General features: G+C 36.0%; 1 protein-coding gene across 2 annotated transcripts in view; it reads left to right on the plus strand.

Moving 5' to 3' along the window:
- Positions 1 to 542: 542 nt before the first annotated feature.
- SUZ12 (SUZ12 polycomb repressive complex 2 subunit) overlaps positions 543 to 22,086 on the plus strand; it is a 43,159-nt gene continuing 21,615 nt past the window's right edge. Inside the window, exons 1-6 of one of the 2 annotated variants that reach the window (XM_027567678.2) lie at positions 543 to 1,049; positions 3,320 to 3,366; positions 3,454 to 3,518; positions 7,941 to 8,009; positions 17,327 to 17,376; positions 20,551 to 20,636. In XM_027567678.2, the coding sequence (XP_027423479.1) occupies positions 776 to 1,049; positions 3,320 to 3,366; positions 3,454 to 3,518; positions 7,941 to 8,009; positions 17,327 to 17,376; positions 20,551 to 20,636 (591 nt within the window). In that variant the 5' untranslated portion in view covers positions 543 to 775. The remainder of the gene's footprint in view (positions 1,050 to 3,319; positions 3,367 to 3,453; positions 3,519 to 7,940; positions 8,010 to 17,326; positions 17,377 to 20,550; positions 20,637 to 22,086) is intronic. The other variant, XM_027567679.2, reaches the window with a different exon arrangement.

Below are 22,086 nucleotides of genomic sequence, written 5' to 3' on the forward strand. Positions count from 1 at the left end.
GTGATTCGGCCAGGGTGGCTTGGGGCACGTGGTGGCAAGGGGACAGGGGACGCGATCCCCGCCCCGGGAGTTCCTCTACCGAGAAACGACCCACCCAACTCCCAGTCAGGCCCCTTCCTGCTAAGTTAGAGACTCGAAGATCCGTAATGGATCTCAGTTCATTTAACAGGCCCCGCGCCCCCAGTTCCTCAGAGGCCCGCCTCCCTTCAGGGGTGTTGTACCCCCCTGGGGGCGGTGACTGACGACGCTCAGAAGGCGAGAAACGGCTCCCTAAGCGGCTCGCCGGGTCCCTCTCTCCCCACAATGCACCGCGGCCAGCAGGAAGGCCGCTCCGACCCCTAATTTTCCCGCGAATTCAGTTCAAAGAGGCGGCCGGGCCCGCGATCGGCAGCGCGCACGGGCCAACCAAGCCGCGCCTCCGAGAGAAGCGCCTCCGCGTGACTGACGGGAGAATCCGCGGGCCAACGGGCTGGGCGGCCGGGCGGCGCGCGCTCCCGCCGGCCAATCAGGACCCCGGGCGGGGGAAGTGGGCGGAGCGAGGCCAGGCTAGGGTGAGCGGCCTCCCGAGCGGAGCGGGGCTCTCAGGAGGAGACACTTTTTTTTTCCTCCCTCCTTCCCTCCTCTCCTCCTCCCTTCCCTTCCCCTCTCCTCCCCTCTCTCCTCCTTCCCCCCTCGGTCCGCCGGAGCCTGCTGGGGCGAGCGGTTGGTATTGCAGGCGCTTACTCTCCGGGGCCGCCCGGCGGGTAGCTGGCGGGGGGAGGAGGCAGGAACCGCGATGGCGCCTCAGAAGCACGGCGGTGGGGGAGGGGGCGGCTCGGGGCCCAGCGCGGGGTCCGGGGGAGGCGGCTTCGGGGGTTCGGCGGCGGTTGCGGCGGCGACGGCGTCGGGCGGCAAATCCGGCGGCGGGGGCTGTGGAGGCGGCGGCAGTTACTCGGCCTCCTCCTCCTCCTCCGCGGCGGCAGCGGCGGGGGCTGCGGTGTTACCGGTGAAGAAGCCGAAAATGGAGCACGTCCAGGCTGACCACGAGCTTTTCCTCCAGGCCTTTGAGAGTGAGTGTGTTTGAGGCTTTGAGAGCAGGAATACCCCGTTTTCCAGCATTAGGGGGCCGGGACACTCGTGCTGGGCCCCTCTTCCTCGCTGGGACTCGACTTGATTTGGGAGTGGAGGGAGAAATTGAGGGGGTTGTTCCCACTTTAGGGATTACGGTCCAGGGGGCCCGAAGTCTAGGTAGGGCCTTTGGGGGGGTGGAACTGGGGGTGCAGGTGAGGTTCTTGACTCCCTGAAGATTTACACGAGAGGTTGGGCAGTGGGGCCCCACGTTAAGAGCAGGCTTTAGATGAGGAGGTTACAGTTGGACTGAGGATGCAGTCAGATCCCAAGACTAGTTTTTGCTTTCTTTCATGTCTTTTCTTACTCTAGAAGTACAAGGCTTTCGGTTGTAGGTTTTGAGGAGCAAAATTAAGCCTGTGAAGGGATGAGTGCCGTAAAATCGACCAAATTGTCATTTGCCTGAAATGCTTTCGCACTAACTTGGTGCTGCATGTTAACATGGCACCTTTTGATGCTTTAAACCTTTCAAATCTATCCACCCATTCCATGGGTACATAAACTGAGTCAGGTAGTGCTTAAGTATCTTATCTTGAGACGACCTCGGAATTTTGCCCGTTGTACTTGTCTTAATTCCAGAACATTTTCTTATGTCAACTTCGGCTTTTAAGGTCTTAAGGGGCAAAACTATGACTTGGAGAGGAAGGCAAGGTGTCTGGAAACAAACAATAGAATTTATTAAAAATACCATGACTGTAAATATCTCAACTGTCCTTTAAAAAGTATTATATCGTGATTGTTTTCCTTTTTGCTTTTGTGTACATTTTATGATTTGGATGATCACTAATAGCTAAATAACAGAAACTTGAATGAACTCGGCTTTACCGCCTAATGTCTTTATTTACAATTTTACCGTGGCATATTTTAAAGGCATGGTATCAGCTGTGCTTGAAAAGACGTATTACATTGTTTAATACCCTTCTTTCATTCTCTGATTAGTGCTTCATGAAATTCTAATTGGAATTTAATACAAGGAATTTCAGTTTTTATTGAAACGAATATTGAACATGCTTGAGAGAGATTCACAGTCTTACTTTTGCTTAATCTACTTTGAAAAATCTGGAGTGCTTTAAATTGGAAAAATGGTGGAGAACTGAAGAGCAGTGATGACAATAAACATACATGTTTATACTCCTTCTAAATTATCTCCTCTCCTTTTCGTTTATTTGACACTAAAACTAAACTAACTGAAGATTAAGTGGAAATTTAAACATTTCTTTCTAAATGTTATGAGAAGACAAATCTGCCAAGAAAGTTTAAGCTATTTTGAAGCTATTTTGCTTTTTGATGAGTCTACCTTGGAGGAGTAAACTGTCATCAAGTGCTAGATTTTATCACAGAACAACTTGATTCTTCTCTAATATTGATTTTAATTTCTGAGAAGTTAAAATACTTTGATATTTTTATTGATATAGTCAGTTATCTTTAGTTCATTTTGATACTCCTTTATTTAAAGAAATGTGATACTAAATCATTAAGGGAACTAGTATTGTTTGTATATAAAATATATTTTTTATCTATAAAGGCAAATGAATTTTAACTAAAGAGCATTAAAAAGCCTAGGAATCTGTTGATTAAGAATATGTGTTGAAGTAGTACATATTGGGATAATATTTACATTGAACAAAATAGATAAAAACTTCAATTAAAACTAAATATTCATTGGAAATTTTAGCTATAGTTTGTGTTTCATTTCTTTAAAATTGACTGACTTTCATATCTGCATTAGGACATCTAGGAAACCGTTTTACTCTGTTTTGGCTTACTACAAATTTTTTTGAAAGACCAGTTAAAAAGTGAAAATTTTATTTTGTTATTTAGCATCAATAAGTTCTTTTGATGAATCCAGCTACCTCATTTCAGCTACTTTTTGGGGAGGAGATGGGTTATAGTTTAAATTAGCAAAATTAAATCAGTGTAATTACTCTTCAGATCTGCATACGGACTAGTTTAAAAAGTAGCTACCTTAGAAATGCAAGGCTTAAGCACAAGATTGTAGAGAACCTTAAATTTAAAATAAATGTAGATGAGTTTTGTGAATATATGCCATAAACTGAATGTCTTTTGAGGTTACTGTGCATACTAATTTTCTTGATGTCAATATTTAGTACATGATTTTCATATAGGTGATTGGTTTACATTGGTTATAATACTGGCTGGACTGGTTATTTTCTTGAGAACTGAAGTAATCCTTTTGTTTCCTGTTACCTAGAACCAACGCAGATCTATAGATTTCTTCGAACTCGAAATCTTATAGCTGTAAGTAGTCAATAAAATTAAGGAATATTATTTTTTTCTTAGAATATTACCTATTTAATTTTAATATTTTTAAAACTTTTTTTATAGCCAATATTTTTGCACAGGACTCTTACTTACATGTCTCATCGAAACTCCAGAACAAACATCAAAAGGTACATCTTATGAATCTTAATTTTGAGTTGATCAAACAATGTTAAAGTTTTAAAGTACTATTTCTAATTAAAGATTAAATATGAAAACTGAGGTGAAAAAGTGACTGGTTGAATTGGTTGCCGGGTGTTTTAATAGTTTCATTTTTATAAATCCCAGTTCATTACCAATTTTTTTCCTAGTAGAAATGATGTAGTAGTGGAGTGAAGTAATTTTACTGAATAATATTTTTACTTTGTGCTATGAGTATTTTCAAATTTGGTAGAAGCTGAGGATTTAAATATTAAAGGGCTGAGGGAACTGTCTTAAATACATAAATTTAGGTTAGTTTTTAAACATTTCTTATATGTTCTAACAATAAAGAATTTGCTTCCATAATGATAGGTTCAGAAAGTGTCATTTTATATCTTTGGTGGTGGTGTTTCTAGAAGAGGAAATATTTTTGAAGTCCGTAGATTGAATGTCCTTAAAAAACAAGAAGTCTTAATTATCTAGTCTTCAAGTGGAGTTTGGACGTGTCAATCAGAGCTTATTTTTGTTTAAAACATTTAATATTTAACCGTATGTAATTATGGAATGCTAGTTTCTTATCCTACATGCAAGATTATTGAGTGTATCAAATGAACAATTTTTAAGTTTAAAGGAGAGAACTCGTATTAAGCATTTGGTATTGTTAGTATTGACTCACTAAAACCATTAAGCCATCCCGGTAGACTTTGAAACCAAACTCCTTTGGAGGCTCCTACTGATTACTAAGCAAGCATCATGTTTCTATACAGCAAGACTTGGTTTAGCTTTGTAGATATATGTAGGTGTACTTTGAAGGACTGAAATGTTAAAACTATTTGTCTTCTAGTAATCTTTCTGAACAGAGAGAGTATGTGAGTGATTGTGTGCTTGTGTGCATTACATTTAATAGGTGGAGCTTGCCAAGAGCCTAAATAACTAGGAAGAAGGTGTTGGATTAGGCAACAGAATTAAATGTGTCAGTTCTTTGCCTTTCTGTGCCATTATTTGATCTATGCCAGGGTTCAACAGACTTTTTCTGTGAAGGACCAGATAGTAAATATTTTAGGCTTGTGGTCCAGGAGGCAGAATTAAGATTAGTGAGAATGTAGGTAGATACTTACACAAAAAGAGAGAAAACAAATGTCCACAAGTTTTTTATTGATGAAATTTAAAATATAATAATTGAGTATAGCATTTTATAAAATACGCCTACTAGTGAGAAGTGTGAGACTTTTATTTTTGTGGGGTGGGAAGAGATGACATTTACCTTTTTTTTTTTAGATTTTTTAATTCATTTATTTGATAGACCGCGAGAGCAGGAGCACAAGCAGGGGGAGTGGGAGAAGGAGAAGCAGGCTTCCTGCCAAGCAGGAAGCCCAATGCGGGGCTCGATCCCAGGACCCTGGGATCATGACCTGAGCCAAAGGCAGACGCTCAGCGACTGAGCCACCCAGGCGCCCCAACATTTACCTTAATTGGGGTTTAGAGTTAGTGTTCTATATCAAATCATTCGCAAATATTTATCCACAAAAATCATTCTTAGCTTGTGGTCTGGGTACAGGCAGTAGGCGGGATTTGGCCTATGGTCGGTAGTGTGCTGATTTGTTCTATAAAACTAGGAGATTTTGATTAGTAAACTTTTTTCTCTAGTATTTTTAATATGGAAGATCATTTGAGTTATCATTTAGGATACTGCCTGATTTTAATTTAAAAGTGATTAAGTTTTTTGGGGGTGCCTGGCTGGCTGTTGGTAGAGCATGAGACTCTTGATCTCGGGGTTGTAAATTTGAGGCCCATGTGGGTGTAGAGGTTACTTAAACATTTTTTTTAAGTGATTAAAGTGATTAAGTTTTTTTCAAAATAATGAGTTAATCCATAAATAGATAAAATACGTTTAAAATCTTAAGTTCGTTATTTTCTTGTCATGTTTGTTTATTGGACTATTTGTCTCATTGTGGGATATGTTTCTGTTGTCTGCTAATAGGTGGAGATACTTTTAAAAGCTTGGTAGAAGAAATTACTTTTCTTAATTTATTGCTCTTTAGGCAAAAAATTGTCTTTTGGGGGAGTTTTGCAGCAGTTTACCAGGCAAGAAACATATAAATCCCATAGTTTATTTCCATGCAAACATACATTAGGAATCACTTAATGCTTTTGTTATATGCCTAGCTTATAAAAGACATTAAAACTAATTTTTAACAAATTATACAGCTTATATCCTCAAATGAGTGCTGTTCTTTTCAAAGTAGTTGGTGACTTAAAAGGTGGTGAATTTAGCCTAGTGATTGCGGTCTTTGTTAAACATGTTTGTGGGACTCCTTTTATAAAATTGCTTTTAATACTATCCTTTTGCTCAATGTTTTTGGAATTCCTTTTTTTACTATTATAACAGCATAATACCCATTGTTGGAATAAATATATCATTCCCTTTGAAATCATACACTCAGTTGTGATATTAATTCTGGTATGTTTGTTAAACTCGCCTTGTACTTTAGTTTCATTTCATAGAGGTATTCAAATTCTATAGACTAACAATACTTATTCAGTAGAAATATTTGTGAGGAGAAGGGCTTCTTTTATTGAATCCGTTTTACTAGATTTCATGTAAGTTGTTTCTGAATTCTCCTAAGAAAGTTTCCTAGAATTTCTTGAATTTTAAAAATATCCTCCTTTTTGGTGATCTTTTGATAACTATTTCCCTTGTTAAATCTGAGCTACTGTAGCAGTACCTTTGTGAAGAACAGACATACTTGGTGCTGGGAGTGAGGCTGCTTTCATAGAGTTGCTTACGTGGTTTGTTTTTTTCCTAAGGAAGGCTGGATTGCCTTTATGATCTTACCTATTTCACATGGTTGTTAATATTCAACTTTCCTATGCACTTCTCCTATGCACACCTCCATAATATTGGAAGAAATGAACCTTGTGACTTACAGTCTTAACTTTTCTTTCTACAGACAGGATTTCTTCTTAATCATTGCATAAAGATAAACTTACTATTCTTAAAAGCTTCCAGTAACTTTACAACCTTCCTTAGTAGTACATTTCAGTATTTATACTGGAAAGTTCTTTGTAATTAGTCTAAAATAATCCTACATTTTTCTTCTTTCTTCTCTCTTATCTGTGGAGATTGAAAATGTATTGCCATCCTTCCTAAAGTACTTCCTTTTATGCTCTATTGGATGAAACATTAATATTGAAGTTTTCAGTAACTCTAAAGGTAAAGAGAGAAGTTTTTTTTTTAAAAGATCTTTTGTTAATGGAGGCTTTTTTTTCACCTGAACTATAGATTGCATCAGTTCTGCTCTTCCTTATTAGTATTTTACTGTTATATATTTATATTAACATTTCTCTACTGATAGTTTTTATAGTAGTTGAGTACAATAGCTGTTTTTGAGGAATGAGCATATTAGTAATTTCTAGTGTATGAATTCAAGCTTTACAAAGTAATTTACGTGGAATACATTTTTTCATGTCTTAAGTTTTAAGAAAATATATGAGCATAAAAAGAAATATTCATTTCCAGTTAACATATGTGGGTCTAGATTTTTAGCATCTGTCTGTAGGACAAAAATAATAGACCACCTTAAGAACTAAGGGTTGTTTTAGAGTCCATTCATTCTTAAATTGCTTGGGAGTGTGTGGGGGTTATTCTTAAGTTTCTATTTTGTGGAAAAAGTACTTTTTTCCTCTTAAACTTCTAAAGTTAAAAGCTAATAATTTTATTATGATTTGGTGGGTATATCCCCTAAACTTCCAAATTTTTCCATGGTGGTTGATAACCATCTCTTTAATATGACATATCATTTAACTTTAGCCATTGCTAATAATCTTTGAGGATGTTTTGTTAACTTCAGATATTTTTTATAAAGTATTTATTTTTATGTAATAGTACACCCACATATTTGTCAGGTTACTTAATAGAAGTAGATGAATGTTTCAAAATACATGATTTGCATTTGTTTGGTTCAGTCCAACAGATGCTTGAATACCTTTCAAATGTAAGGTACCATGATGTAGCTTTCCTTGAAGAAAAGCGATCTCTGCCCTTCAGGAGCTTATAGTCTAGGAGAAAAAATAAAATATTTATGCAAGTTCACATTTATGAGACTAAATGTCAAAATAAATATAAGCCAAGTGTCATAGGTAAGGGGAAATCACTCTGGTTTGGAAATAATTACAAAAGGTTTCATGGAAAAGATAGCATTTGAGATGGGACTTGAAGGGTTGTCTGTTGTATATAACATACACTGTTTCAATATAGTATTCATTGTTATGGCTAACCATCCACAATTTATCTTATTAAAAATAATCAAAATCAGATTTCCAACTTGCCTATTATAGTGACAATAAAGTGTAATCTGTTTTTTTTTTTTCCCAGTTGAGAAGTGATTATTTTGTTTATCTGTTTCTTTCAGGAAAACATTTAAAGTTGATGATATGTTATCAAAAGTAGAGAAAATGAAAGGAGAGCAAGAATCTCATAGGTAAGATAACCTATCAGTTTACATTAAGTGACATACTTGAGGAAAGAAGAAAAAATTATAGTGATCATTTCTCTAGTGATCACCCCAATATTGTAAGGAGTTAGAAGGAACCTTAGAGGTCAGTTGGTCCAAACTAATATGTAAATTAGGAATTGCTAATTCTATAGCATTCGTGGCAGAGAACTTTTAAGCCTCATCTCGAATACCTCCAGTCTGGGGACTCGCTGTTTTCTAAGGCAGTTGCGTTCACTGTTGTTAATTTACCAGTTTCTTGCGTTTTGACTCAAAGTTTCTATAACTTCTGCAGTTGATATTAATCCTACTACCTCACATAAGGAGGGATGGAGATTTCATATTTATGGTATACTTACTCTATACTAGATGGTATGCTAGGTGCTTCAGAACATCACATTTCTTCTAAATTATCATCTTCAAATCTGAAAGAGGCTCCCTTTCCATCTTGTCCTTCCCCATATTTACACCTTTCAGTCAGAGTATTCCTTTATATTTGAAATATGTTTATCACATAAGAGTTTCAGAAACTTAACCCTTTGGACAGAATCTATTTATTGTATGTTTTCAAATGTAATACCTAGAACTAATCCCTAAAAATTCTGACTTAGCCTAATGTTTGCCTAAGCTAGACAGTGTGCTTCATTTTTTTCTTTGATATGTAAACTAAAGAAAGTTGAGTATCATTCTAAAGAGACACAGGAACTTGGGTGGTAGTTGTTTATTCATTGACTACTTTCCGGAAGAATAGAAAACTAAAAATGTTAGATTTTTTAAAAACGAAGCTGGTAAAATTGCCACAATAGATTGTTTTTTGAAATTTTATTTTTTATTTTTTTTTTTTAAAGATTATATTTATTTGACAGAGCTATAGCAAGGTCAGGAACACAAGCAAGGGGAGTGGGAGAGGGAGAAGCAGGCTTCCCGCAGAGCAGGGAGCCGGATGCGGCGCTCCATCCCAGGACCCTGGTATCATGACCTGAGCCAAAAGCAGATGCTTAACAACTGAGCCACCCAGGTGCCCCTGTTCTTGAAATTTTAAATCATACCTTATTGATTTAGATAAGATGTATACTGACTCATCTGATGCTTCATTTATGATTTCTCATTTTAGTAACTGGTATAGGATGTCATTTTTACACTTGCTTATACTTTAAGTTTGGCTTTTGAATTAGGTATTTTTTACTTGAATTGTAAAATCACTTTTTTAATTATATGTCTTACACTTTTGTAGGACTGAACTATAATTTATATTTCCAAATCTAGGCAGTCTTGACTTGTGAATAAACTGTGATAGTCCATTCTAGAAGCTGAGATCCCAAATCTTTACCTAATCTATTAGTGCCCAAGGAGTACCTCATAAAATAGGACTGAGAATATTCTCAGTACATACACACTCTGTTGCTTGAATTTCTATTCCAGATCCTTGTCTGGTCACCTATCCTAGACAGAGCTCTTGGGACCCTCAGGGCCTTTTTTACTTAAAAGTATAAGCTGTAGTCAGAACCTCATCTTTGAGCTTTCCTCGTTCTTTTCTCCTGAACATTTTAATAGTTTGCCCTCCAGGTCTTTCAGGGTTTGTGTGGGAAGGAAGAATGAACCAAGAAGAAAACTTGACCCTTTTCTTTATCTTTCCCATCAAGGTTCTATCTTTATCACTGCTAAACCTACTACTATCTCATTGTGACATTGGCTTTGATAAATACTACAGAGCTTCTCTTAGAATGTGTGTTGTGAGGGAGATAGGTAATACTAGTCAGTTCTCTCTGAATAATCACTCACCCAATAATTTTGTTCCTTTTGACCCAGTGGGTTCAAGAGCTAGGCCGGTACTGTAACAGAGGTGTTTTTAACTCACAGAAGCATCAGAGGGTTGCAAGAATTCCTTCCTGCAATTTTGAAAAACAACTTTTTCAATCTTTAGGATCCAGGTGGGACTAGTGAATTGGCCATTTCAACCCCCCAAGACTGATCGATCTCTCTCTCTCTCTCTCTCTCTCTCTCTCTCTCTCTCTCTCTCTCTCTCTCTCCCCCCCCCTCCCTCTTCCCCTCCCTCTCTCCCTCTCCCCCCTCCCTCTCCCCCCTCTCTCCCCCCCCATTTTTTTTTTTTAAATAACAGACCTAGGGGGCGCCTGAGTGGCTTGGTTGGGCATCTGCCTTCGGCTTAGGTCATGATCCCAGGGTCCTGGGATAGAGTCCTGCTCCGGGGTCCCTGCTCAGCAGGGAGCCTGCTTTTCCCTCTGCTGCTCCCCCTGCTTTTGCGCTTGCTTTCTCTCTCTCTGTCAAATAAATGAATAAATCTTAAAAATAAATAAATAACAGACCTAACTATGTTGGAGCTTAATGCCCAACAAGGCACTTTAGGCCCCAAAGGTGTTGAGTTACTGTGCTAAGTGATTCAGTATCCCCCGCGCCCGCCCCCAAGATCTTTATGAATGTTTCGGTGTCACTCCCAGAGACACTAAACTAAATTGGGATATTGCTTTGTTTTAAGTTTACCCTCAAGGCTCGGGATTATTAAATTACTTCAATGTATTTCTCATCTCAAATTAGGCATGAACCTGTTGTTCCATTAAACTTATCACATAGCATTGTAAGAAATTCCCTAGACACCGATATGTCATGCCAGCACTATAAAACTTTGTAAAATCTGTGGTCAAATTCTCTTACAAGAGAACGAAATTAATCTTTGTTTTCCCCTGACATTAGTAGAAGTTAAATCATATACAAAAACGTATCTGTCTTCCCTTTATATTTTTTATTCCGTTCCATCTCAGATCTTAATCAGTTTAGTTGATTTGTTCAACAGTGGTAGTCTGGGAGTCTTCCATTGGAACTTATGTTCTTTCAGCACTTCCAAAGTTGTAATATTTCTACTCCCAAATCCCCATGTATTTCATTCTCTAGAGTTCGGGGGAATATCAAGATATACAAATACTGTAGTACTACAGCTGCAAAGTTAGAATAATCAACTGCCTGAGTTATATATGTCATTTGTAGTGAGTTATAAACCAAACCAAATTCCCAGCATTATCTGTGCAAAATGAAGTTGGTGTTCAAGGATCTTTTATTATTTTATATTCTGGATCTACAGTTGTCTTTACTAGTCACAGATATTGGCAGAATATATTAGGGGAAGCGGTTGACGGGGGAAAAAAAGGACATTTCATTGTTTTTACTTCTTGAAGATGTCTGTCAACTCATGGCAATAGGCCATATTTGACATTTGTAACCCTACCTCAGTAATAAACCCTACCATCCTTGAAGATTGTTTCTTTTCTTGGAATGCCTGGGTGGCTCAGTCAGTTAAGTGTCTGCCTTCGGCTGAGGTCATGATCCCAGGGTCCTGGGATTGAGTCCGGCATTGGGCTCCTTGCTCAGCAGGGAGCCTGCTTCTCCCTCTGCCTGCTGCACCCCCTGTTTATTCTTCCTCGCTCTCCCTTTCTCTCTGACAAATAAATAAAATCTTTAAAAAAAATTGTTTCTTTTCTTGAAGAATGGCCTCTGAAAACTCCATACTAATTAGCAGATTTCAGAAATTCATAGTGGTTGTACCTTTAGTGCTGTTTCTCCTTTTTTGGTGTAATGGAGTATATTTAAAATATGTTTATTTTCGTTTTAGAATGTCTGACATAATTCCTTATAGTCTGTCTTCTTCAGTTCTTATTTCTGGCACTCCATTTTATTGTGGGTTTTGAATTTATTTTGGGTTTTGACCAAGTACTATGGCTTACTGGAATAAATCTCTAGTCTTTAGTTTTCTATCCTACAGGATCCCAGGAGTCTTTTGTGCTATTGGTACTACCAGTTTTGGAATTCTGTAGTCCTAACTCCTTTGACTTCTTAAGTGCATGCCCACTGGCTGAAAGGTATCATGAAGGGATTTCCAAATTGGAGTTGCTTGCAAAAGTATTTGGGTCAAATGAAAAGCAAAATGTCTCCTCTCTCTTCCCCTTAATCATCATCCATTCCTGGTCCTCTGTTAGCAGCTGGAGAAATCCCCTCCAAAGATACTGGAACTAGAACTTTCACTAGGAGCATTTCAAGCCAGTGTTTTAGTAGATTGATAACATAAATTTCTTTTCATCACCTAAGCTTTTGAATTCGTAATCTTTCTTTTCTAAGCATCTTTTGTATAAAGAAGTGTAGATCTGTTTTGTTTTGTTTTGTTTTGTTTGAGATTCCCGTTTTCTTAGTGTACCAGGTCCAAAACTCTATACTAGTCCTAGGGGATATCATGGTAAGCAAAACAGGTGAAGACCTTGCCTTTATGGAGGAAAAAGATAATTGTATAATATGTACGGTTGTAAAATAATTGCTAGGAAAGAAAAATATAGGGAAACTGAATGTTTGAAGCAGGTGTTCCAGCTCTTGTTTGAGATGTTGGATTTGGGAATAGTGATTGGTGGTCAGGGAGGGCTTCCTTAAAAAAATGAGCTGAGATATGAAAGATGGATATAGGAGTAAAATGGGGACTGAGAGGGTGAACAGATAGGTGATTCTAAATAAAGGGAATATTATAGATATGTCATTTGAGGCCAGAGTAGTTGACTAGAAAGAGTAAGGAGAGTATCTAAGGCTAGAGCAGATGACCATGGCCAGATAATGCAGAGCCTTGGAGGCTATTGAAGGATGTTGGTCTGTATTCCAAGAAAGCTATAAAATACTTTAAGTAGATATATTGAATTAATGGCATTTCTTCTCTTTTGTAGATTTAGCTGCATTTTTAAAACTTAAGTCTGCTTCTTAGCTCAGTTGTATGTCTTTTCCACCATTAAGATCTGATTGTTCCCCCCCCCTTTTTTTTTAAGATTTTATTTATTTATTTGACAGAGACACAGCGAGAGAGGGAACACAAGCAGGGGGAGTGGGAGAGGGAGAAGCAGGCTTCCCGCTGAGCAGGGACGTGGGGCTTGATCCCAGGATAGTGGGATCATGACCTGAGCTGAAGGCAGAGGCTTAACGACTGAGCCACCCAGGCGCCCCTTGGCTACAAGTTTTGAAGTTATTTTTAAATCAGCATCTTTTCATGTTTGAATTTTAGTTGTTCCTCTTTCAGCACCTGGGCCATAGATTCTTTTTACATACTTCCCTGAAAGTGCCTTATCAGTTGCTCAGTGCATATCTGATTCTTAAAATCTAAGTGTTTAAGAACAAATTTTTTTTTAATTTTTTTATTGTTATGTTAATCACCATATATTACATCATTAGTTTTTGGTGCAGTGTTCCATGATGCATTAAGAACAAATTTTTAAGATGTTTCTCCTTGTATAATCTTTGAGTTAACAATAATTCCTTTATGTTTTGTCTATTGTACTTCTAGAAGGGGATTTATTTATTTGTAAAGGACTCCTTCCCCTCATTCAACTTTATCGTCTCATTACAAAGTGTTCCCATTCTTGTGTCTGAACCTCAGAAGAAACCGTGGATTCCCAGAATAATGGGCTTGATGTAGTCACCAATTTCTCAGTTTTATACATCATAGCATTAAATGTATAAGTAAAGTTGGTTAACTAACTTTTAACAGTGTAGATGCCAAGTAGCTTATCGTCCTTTTATGAGGTAATAACTCTAGAAATGAAACCTTACATCTGCCACTATTAGATTAATGTGTACAAATTAGAGGCACTAATTTTGGTCTCTTTCCAGCATAAAATCTTGGTCCTTCAGTGAGATCTGGCTATTCTTAAAATTGGGAGTTTTCTACATGAATGTCATCTCAGAATGTTAGTCTCACGAATTTAAATTTACTTAACTTCATTCTGCAGACAGCTTTAGAAATGTTAGATGTTTATGCTTGAAATCTTACCTCAGAATTTGAGATTCCTCACCTGGTTTCCTGTGGTCCCTTTGCTCGCTTCCTCAGAAGGTATGGATAGGGAACGTACCACAAAGATGAACCAAATCCTTATCCTGGTATCTAATCCCGATTAAGTTAGATCACATGCAGCCTAAAACCAAATAGGCCTGACCAATCCTACGTGTTTCTTTGCCTTCCATTCTGATTTAGTTTAACAATTAAGATGTGGATACAGCCACAAGAGAGGGAAGAGGTACGGTAAATTAGGAAGGGAAAGAAAATTGCCCTTTTTTCTTGAATGAAGCCATCTGTGGAAGAGAGAAACCAGGCCTCATTGTTATATTTTATTCTAGGTGTATATTAGAGTGTTTACTTTTAGGAGGGGGAGTTAGAGGGGAAATTGTACGTAGCAAATCACATTCACAAAGTTATTTTTTAAGTTGGTTAATTGAAATTTGGGGTTCCTTTTCCTAAAGAAACAATGTTAGAATGATAGCTGAATGTGCTTCCTATCTTATTTAACTTAAAACATACCATTTAAAACTGTACCTTAAACCACCTGTGGTGAAAGACCTACTTGTGTTTAATTTTCAGTCTTGCATAGATCGATGTTTTGTAAATATACTTACAAGCTTGAAGGATGTTATGGCAATGTTAAATTTCTCTAGAAGTGTTCAAGTCTTACTCTCAGTTTCTTACCTTGTGGAATGGTAACAGGTTTCCCTAGTGACCTCAGTTTGCAGACCATATGTTGAGTAGCACTAGTTTAAAATATTTTCTGGGGTAGATCAATGCAAGATGTTTCTGGTATTTCAGAGTTGGAACTTTGAACCACATTTTCTATAAAAACAATGTAAATAATATTATAAGCACTACAATGTAATGGGTCATGATCCCTGACCTTAAAAATCTCTTACTCTAGAGGTGCCTGGCTGGCTCAGTCGGTAGAGCATGTGACTCTTGATCTCTGGGTCGTGAGTTTGAGCCCCATGTTGGACATAGAGTTTAATTTAAAAACAAAAAAATCTTACTCTACGAGGACATTGCTATTCTTCTGAAAAGTATGTTGAGTGCCTTTCTGTAAGACACTGCTAGGTGCGAGGGACACTGATGTAATAAAAAGATTGTCTCAAAAGGTAGTATGTGTGTGAAAAAAGTGACAAAAAAGTGGTAAATACAGGTACTTGAGATGAAGCTGTGATCGTTAAGCTCTGGGATGGTTGGGAATGGGGCCATAGTAGAAGAGGGAGTGAGTACTTTGATGGATACTTTATGTAAGCCTCACAATCTTAGGTCATTCCCTCGTTTTATAGGTATCAGGTCCAGCTAATAACTGTAGCTAGAATTTAAACTTGATTTTTCTGTTTGTTTTACCATTCTGACCTGTTTATTTCTACATAGGCCTTTAGTGGAGATAAAAAGAAAAGGGTGCCATATTACAGACAGCAGTTAGACAAAAGATTTGGCATTTGGGGATTCATTGGAAAATTTGGAGAGAGGAATGATACATTCAGAATGGGGTTTTAAGAAAAATAACCTGGCCTTGGTGTGTAGGTTTAACTCAAGCAATTAAGAATAGGATAGATTTGGCTGTGGCTAGTGGATTGTCTTCTAACATGTGGAAATTATAGAACATCCCCCTTTGTCTTCAGTTATGTTTTGGAGTTTTACTAATTCTGCTTTGTAAGGTGACATTTATGGAACTATTTTTATAGGAGAACGCTAGTTACCTTTTAGTAAAATGGCATGTAGATTTTGTAGATGGCAGATAATACTTTTTAAAATCGGCTTTGGGTATAACTAGCATTCAGTAAAATACACCCACCTTAAGTATATAGTTAGTTTTGACAAATGTATACAAGTTAAGAATAGTTATTTTGACAAATGTGTACAAGTTAAGAATACATAACCACAATCAAGATACAGAATGTTTCCATCATCTTGAAAAATTCCTTTGGGCCTCTACCGTATGTCCCCTTAATGTACTTTTTTTGAGGTGTGGATTACATGCAGTTAGATTCAGTCTCTTTGGTGTATCGTTCTAAATTTGGACAACTGTACATAGGTAACAACCACCACTATCAAGATAAAGAGTCCTAAAAATTTCCTCATGCCCCTTTTATGGTCAGCCCTCCTCTTCCCACTCCTTATGTGTTTTAAAAATATTATCTGATTCATGTCAGAAAGTAATACACATGAATTACCTGTTTTCAAGAATCCCATTGTGTATCATTTTTATTTTGTTGATACTGAAGTTATAGGTGTTATTCTTCATTTTCTCTCATATTTATGCTTTCAAAACTCTGCTTGGACCCTTCCATTTCTACTCTTCCATAGTCATTTTGTCCTCTACTGATATCCTAGCATACTTTTCTTAGTAGTGTTCTGGAAATGCCCTTTGAGACCCCCCCACCCTGTAGTTTATTAGCATACAGTTTCATGGCTTACCTCGGTAAGAAGATAGAGGCATTCTCACATCTTCTGAAGGATCACTGTCCTCTTACTTCTCTAAGAACGAGAGGAATCCTGGGCAGAGTTACAAAGCTAACTTCTTTATAATATGTTCTTATTTTCAGTCATTACTTGCTCCTTAAAACTCTCTTGCCTCAATGTCTTTATATAACTCTTTCCTTCTGATTATAAGAATGACTAGGTTGTCACCTTATTGCCTTTTACAGTAGTACATTTTTTGAGTAAGGAATCAGTATCGCTTCCATTCCCCCAACATCTGTTCTGTCTAGTCCTTTATAATCTGGTGTCTGTCTGTATCACATGACAAAAACTGTGTTCTAGAAAGTTATGAATGGCTTCTAATTAACTGATTGCTCTCTTTTGCAGTTTAAAGGTACTACAAAAGCCTATGAATGTTTCTGTTTATTCTCTCATCTTAATAGTTTTTCTGTTGTTACTGGATAATTTTCAAAAGGATCCGTTTAATTTATGTTTCCTTTTCCATTGCTTTTAAAACTAAATGAAAATGACATGTTGAGACAATAAATTACAAATCTATAGCAGATCTGTAATTGTGTATTTCACCCCTAATGGAAGAAGAAAGTGATGGTTCTGTATCATTTGTTAGGAGATTGAATTTCCATAGCTTTAAAATATTAAAATTTATTTTATTTAAAATAAAATATACACTTTCGCATGAACTCCGCTATCCTTATCAAAATTTTCTTTTGAGGGGTGGGAGGGGAAATGTGTCCACATTTTATAGGTAGAGTACTAAAACACAGTAAATAATCTTGCCCCTCATTTGGTAATCTTGTTTTTTTCTGACTTACTCCTTTGGTGTGTTTGTGGGTTGTTTTGTTTTTATGTATATAGAAAGTGTATACATGTAGAGTCATGGGCTTGCACAAAGTTAATAAGAAAATCACACATTTATAAATTAGCTGAAGTAACTTTGATTTCAGTGTTATTTTTTTAAAGTTTAGGGCTATTATTATAGAGCATTAAAGTGATAAATTTTGTTTTGTTTTGTTTTTTTGTTTTTTTGTTTTAGCTTGTCAGCCCATCTGCAGCTTACATTTACTGGTTTCTTCCACAAAAATGGTATGTACTTAAAGTAAATATATTGGCATTCTAACAACAGAATGCCTTTGTGAATGTAAAAAAAGAAATTATTTTGTGTATGTGTGTAAATTTATAAAATTACACTTGGTGGAAAAAAATGTCGATTCTGATAGTTCAGTTTCTCTTTAGTTGACTTCTCCAACAATTTCATTACTACTTTGTGTGGTTGATGATGGGATGTGGAAGATGTAATTTGTACCTGTTTAAACTTTAAAAGTAGAGGTTCTTAAATTTTGTGTGTATAGAAATATTTTGGCAGTTTGTTTAAAATATGTATACCTGGACAAAGACTCGGATCTAGTAAGGTTTTGATACAGCTTAGGAGTCTGCGTTTTAATAAAGCACCAAGATAATTCAGAAGTAGGTTGTTTGAGGAACAAATTTTAAGAAACTGGCTTAAAAGCTTTTGTAGGTGGACCATATATATAAAATCTTGTTCATAGCCTGGTTTCCTTATTGCTTTCCTGCTAGCCATTTAAGTTTTAAGATTTTGAAATTGTTAAAATTATTCCGTGTTGTGTGTGATCATTCTTGAAGGTAAATGTTTGCTGTATGAAATTCTAACTCTTATCGCTAATAAACCATACTTTTTAGGACACTAACTGTTGATACAAAAAAAAAAAAAGCTATATAACATTATCTTACCCTACTTAGAGCCATCATCTTTCCAGAGGTTATAACTAGAAAATAATGGGAAAATCTTTTCAGTACAGTTAAATTTCTTATATTTTGCTATTTTTTATTTCCAATATTTTTTGGACTTCAAATGGTCTTAGAACCTGAAATAGGTGAAGAGTCCCCTGAGTGGAATCCTTTTTGCATGAGCATTTTTAGTTGATGGTATTGCATCGTATTTTTTTTAATACAGTAATAAAAAAATAGGAACAACCACTGCTACCAATGGGATATATCAATATGTTAGATATTTTACAAAGAAAAATATATAGTCTTAATTGTTACTTCATTAAAAGAGGTAAAAGTATGCTGGGTAAAGTTTCAGTTGGTTTCAAAATGGATAAAATGCTGCCTAATCCATCTTTATTATCGTGTAATGGAATGAAATCTTAAGAAACATGTTAAGGTGATCATCCTTGGTATTGTTTAGTAAGAAAGTTTAATAAATAATATGGTTATATTAGAACAGTTTGATAACTAGTCAGGTTTTTTATGTAAGAATTTGAAATCTGGTCATACCTCTATTAGCTGATGTAACTTTACTTCCGGTTTTGCCTAGATCTGATCCATTTTTATATGGAAGTAAACTGAATAACATTTTTATGTTTTTTCCTAAATTACTTATAATCATCTTAATAGAGTCCTTATTTCTAATCATTCTTTATACTTGGTTTTCTGTCGTACTTTTAAAGTACATGGACTCTAATACTTTAAAGCTTATGGTTTGAATTTTATAGGTTCCTTAGCCCTTTGTTCCCAGGGACGTACATAAAACATACTTAAGTTATTCATAACTGAAATTGATGATGGATGTTAATTGAATATTTACTAATTAATATTGTTACTTGATTAATATTTAAGTTGAATTAATTTTACTTGAATTAGTTGAAATTAATTGGAGAGTAGTCTTTGATTAAACTTTTTTCCTGTCTACATGACAAAATACATAGAGTTCAAAATTGCTCAAATTCACTTGAAGTTTTTATTTTTTCTGATGTTAGAGGTAAATGTAGAAAGTAAACTGTTGATACTTCTGTTTCCAGAAAATAATTTCCCATTATAACTTTGAAAATTAGTGGAAGTTGGGAAGAAGCAGCTATATTGCCTCTCTTGTCTAATCAAGGTATATTTGTAGTTTTTTTTTAAGAAATAATATTTTTAAGAAATCAAGATAGAAAACCAACATCAAGATCCCTAAAATCTGATTATTTTTCCTTTTGTTTTTAAATGAAGACTTTTGTTTATATATCACTTTTTGAAACTGCTTAGAATGAATACACAAAGATTATTAGGGTACTATTTTTATGGTGAGTATGGTTTGGAGAGCATTTTTGTTATTGTATTTTAAACACTGAATTTTTTTTTTCCCTGTATTAAAGTTTTTTTATCCTGAATACAACTTTCAAAGAGACTGATTGTATTTTATGCACACACCCTATATAAGAAGAATGTTTTTAAGTAGAAAAAAAGTGTACAAAATCTCAGAAGGAAAATTATTTTTGTTTATGTTTATAGATTCAGTTGTTATAGTACTGTATATTTTGAAACCTAGTGATGATTGATTAAATAGTTTGACCTATTAATAATGCCTCTGGGATTAAAGACAAATAAGTTATAGAGAAGTACTTTAGAACCTTAATTTGCAAAAGCCTTTGTCAGTTAATTGTTAGAATATAGACTATTATTTAAAATTAAAATCCCTAAACTTTGTAAACCGAGAGAGATTCCCCTAGGTAGTAAATGATATCCTAAATTTAGCTATCCTGTTCAAGTTTTAGAGAAGTTCTAGGGAAAAGGTAAAAAACTAGCTATCTTTCTTGTGAAATGATAACATAGTTGTTTATATAACTTTTACATATGAAATCCATTATTTTAATTCCTTTGATCACAAGTCCTGGTCAAATAAAGAACTTTCTGGTTTGATATCGCTGTGCATTCAAAATAAAACATATAATAGTAACTAGTTCAATTTAAGTGTATCTTTAAGTAATTTTTCTAATAATAGATTTTGGGAGAAGGAAAAAAATTTGAAATGTTTATTTGGTGTGTGGTTGTCTCTCTTGACTGTTTCATTTGTGTTTTCTGCCAAGAAGCTTTAACTGTATTTGTCAAAAATATTTTTGACTAGTAGTTTATTATATTCTCTTATTATCATAAATGTTAAATCTTTATAGCCATATAATCAGTAAATGTTTTTAGTATTAATTAAAATAATTAAACATTTTATTTGAATCAAAAGGAAATCACAGTATTGTAGGAAGCTAATTATAATTGTATTGTGAAAGGTTTATTTAAATGACTTTATATATAAAGGCTTTTAAAGAGTTTGCTGCAAATTGGAACTGGTTTTGGGGGAAAAAATGAGTAAACTTCTGAGAAGTCTTTTGTTTTTGGAAATTCCCAGACTTCTTAGGAAAATAAGTACAATATTTATATTTTTAAACAAAAACATTTTTAAAGTTTTGATTTTCTATTTAGATAAGCCATCACAAAACTCAGAAAATGAACAAAATTCTGTTACCTTGGAAGTCCTGCTTGTGAAGGTTTGCCACAAAAAAAGAAAGGTAACATATAACACAATATTGGTAGATTATGAGGAATAATTTTTATTTGAGTATGTTCATGCATGTGTATTGTGCTTTTAAACCTTGAAAGCTTTTTCTTTCCTTTTTTTTTTGTGAGAGAGAGAGAGCGAGCATGTGGTGGGGAGGGGCAGAGGGAGAGGGTGCAAGAGAGTCCCAAGCCGACTCTGCGACAAGCACAGAGCACGGAGCCGAAGGAGGGGCTCGATCCCACCGCCCCAAGATCACAATCCGAGCCGAAACCAAGAGTCGGACGCCCAACCGACTGTGCCACTGAGGTACCCCAAACCTAGAAAGCTTTTAAATATGTTGATGGCTGAATTAAAAAACTGATAACTTTTTTGCCAACTGTCCAGATCTTCATGTTTTTTCTGGCCTGGTTGAGGTATCTGCATAAAATTTTCTGCTATACGAGTTTTACATTGAGGGAAGAAGCTATCTTTTAGCATCTTAGGACATAAATTCAGATGCTTCCCTACCACTTCGATCCTTCAGCTTTTTAGCAATTTGTACCAATTGAAATTTAAATAAGGGCTGCAAGAGTTCTTCCCAAAAGGATTACCTTTTGTAACACTACTCTCCGGCAAAGAAATTCTGTTGCCAGTGTTATTAGCCATTGACCTATTAATACATTGCCTCAAGTTTTTATTTATAAGGTGAAATCCTTTCACCACAGAAACATGTTATGATAGTTAAATTTTCTCAGTAACCCACTACAGCCAACAGATATACTTCTGGTAGCCTCAAGACCTTGGGTATTTTAAGATTAGGAATGACCTATATAGAGGTTCCTATTGTTGATGTTCTTCCAAAATCATAGTATGGTGACACAGGGTTTGAGCACTACTAAAGCACTCGTATGGAGTGGACTAAGGTGATAGGAGACAACAGTGTAAGTATATATTCAAAACTTTAAGAAATATCAGTCCCCACTCCCATGCAATCTCCATATGCATGATAAGCAATGATGTGAACATTCTTGAAAATTCAGGCAAGAAAAATGTGAATATAATTATAGTGTCCTTCTTGTGTTTCAAAAAAAGAGTAGGTTTAAACATTTGCTTAGAAGGATATACATAGGGCGCTTGGGTGGCTCAGTCATTAAGCATCTGCCTTCGGCTCAGGTCATGATCCCAGGGTCCTGCTCCCCGCTCGGCAGGAAGCTTGCTTCTCGCTCTCCCACTCCCCCTGCTTGTGTTCCCTCTCTTACTGTGTCTCTCTCTGTCAAATAACTAAAATCTTAAAAAATATATATATACATAACCAACTGCTAATACTAGTCATCTCTGGAGTTCTAGGACCTGGGGGAGGTGGGGGAAACATGTTTCTCATTTTATACTCTTGTAGAATAGAATTTTTTTTTTAATATATTAAGAATATATATATATATATTTTTAAGATTGTATTTATTTATTCGACAGAGAGAGACACA

Source organism: Zalophus californianus, chromosome 16 (assembly GCF_009762305.2).
Source record: "Zalophus californianus isolate mZalCal1 chromosome 16, mZalCal1.pri.v2, whole genome shotgun sequence".
Taxonomy (NCBI): domain Eukaryota; kingdom Metazoa; phylum Chordata; class Mammalia; order Carnivora; family Otariidae; genus Zalophus; species Zalophus californianus.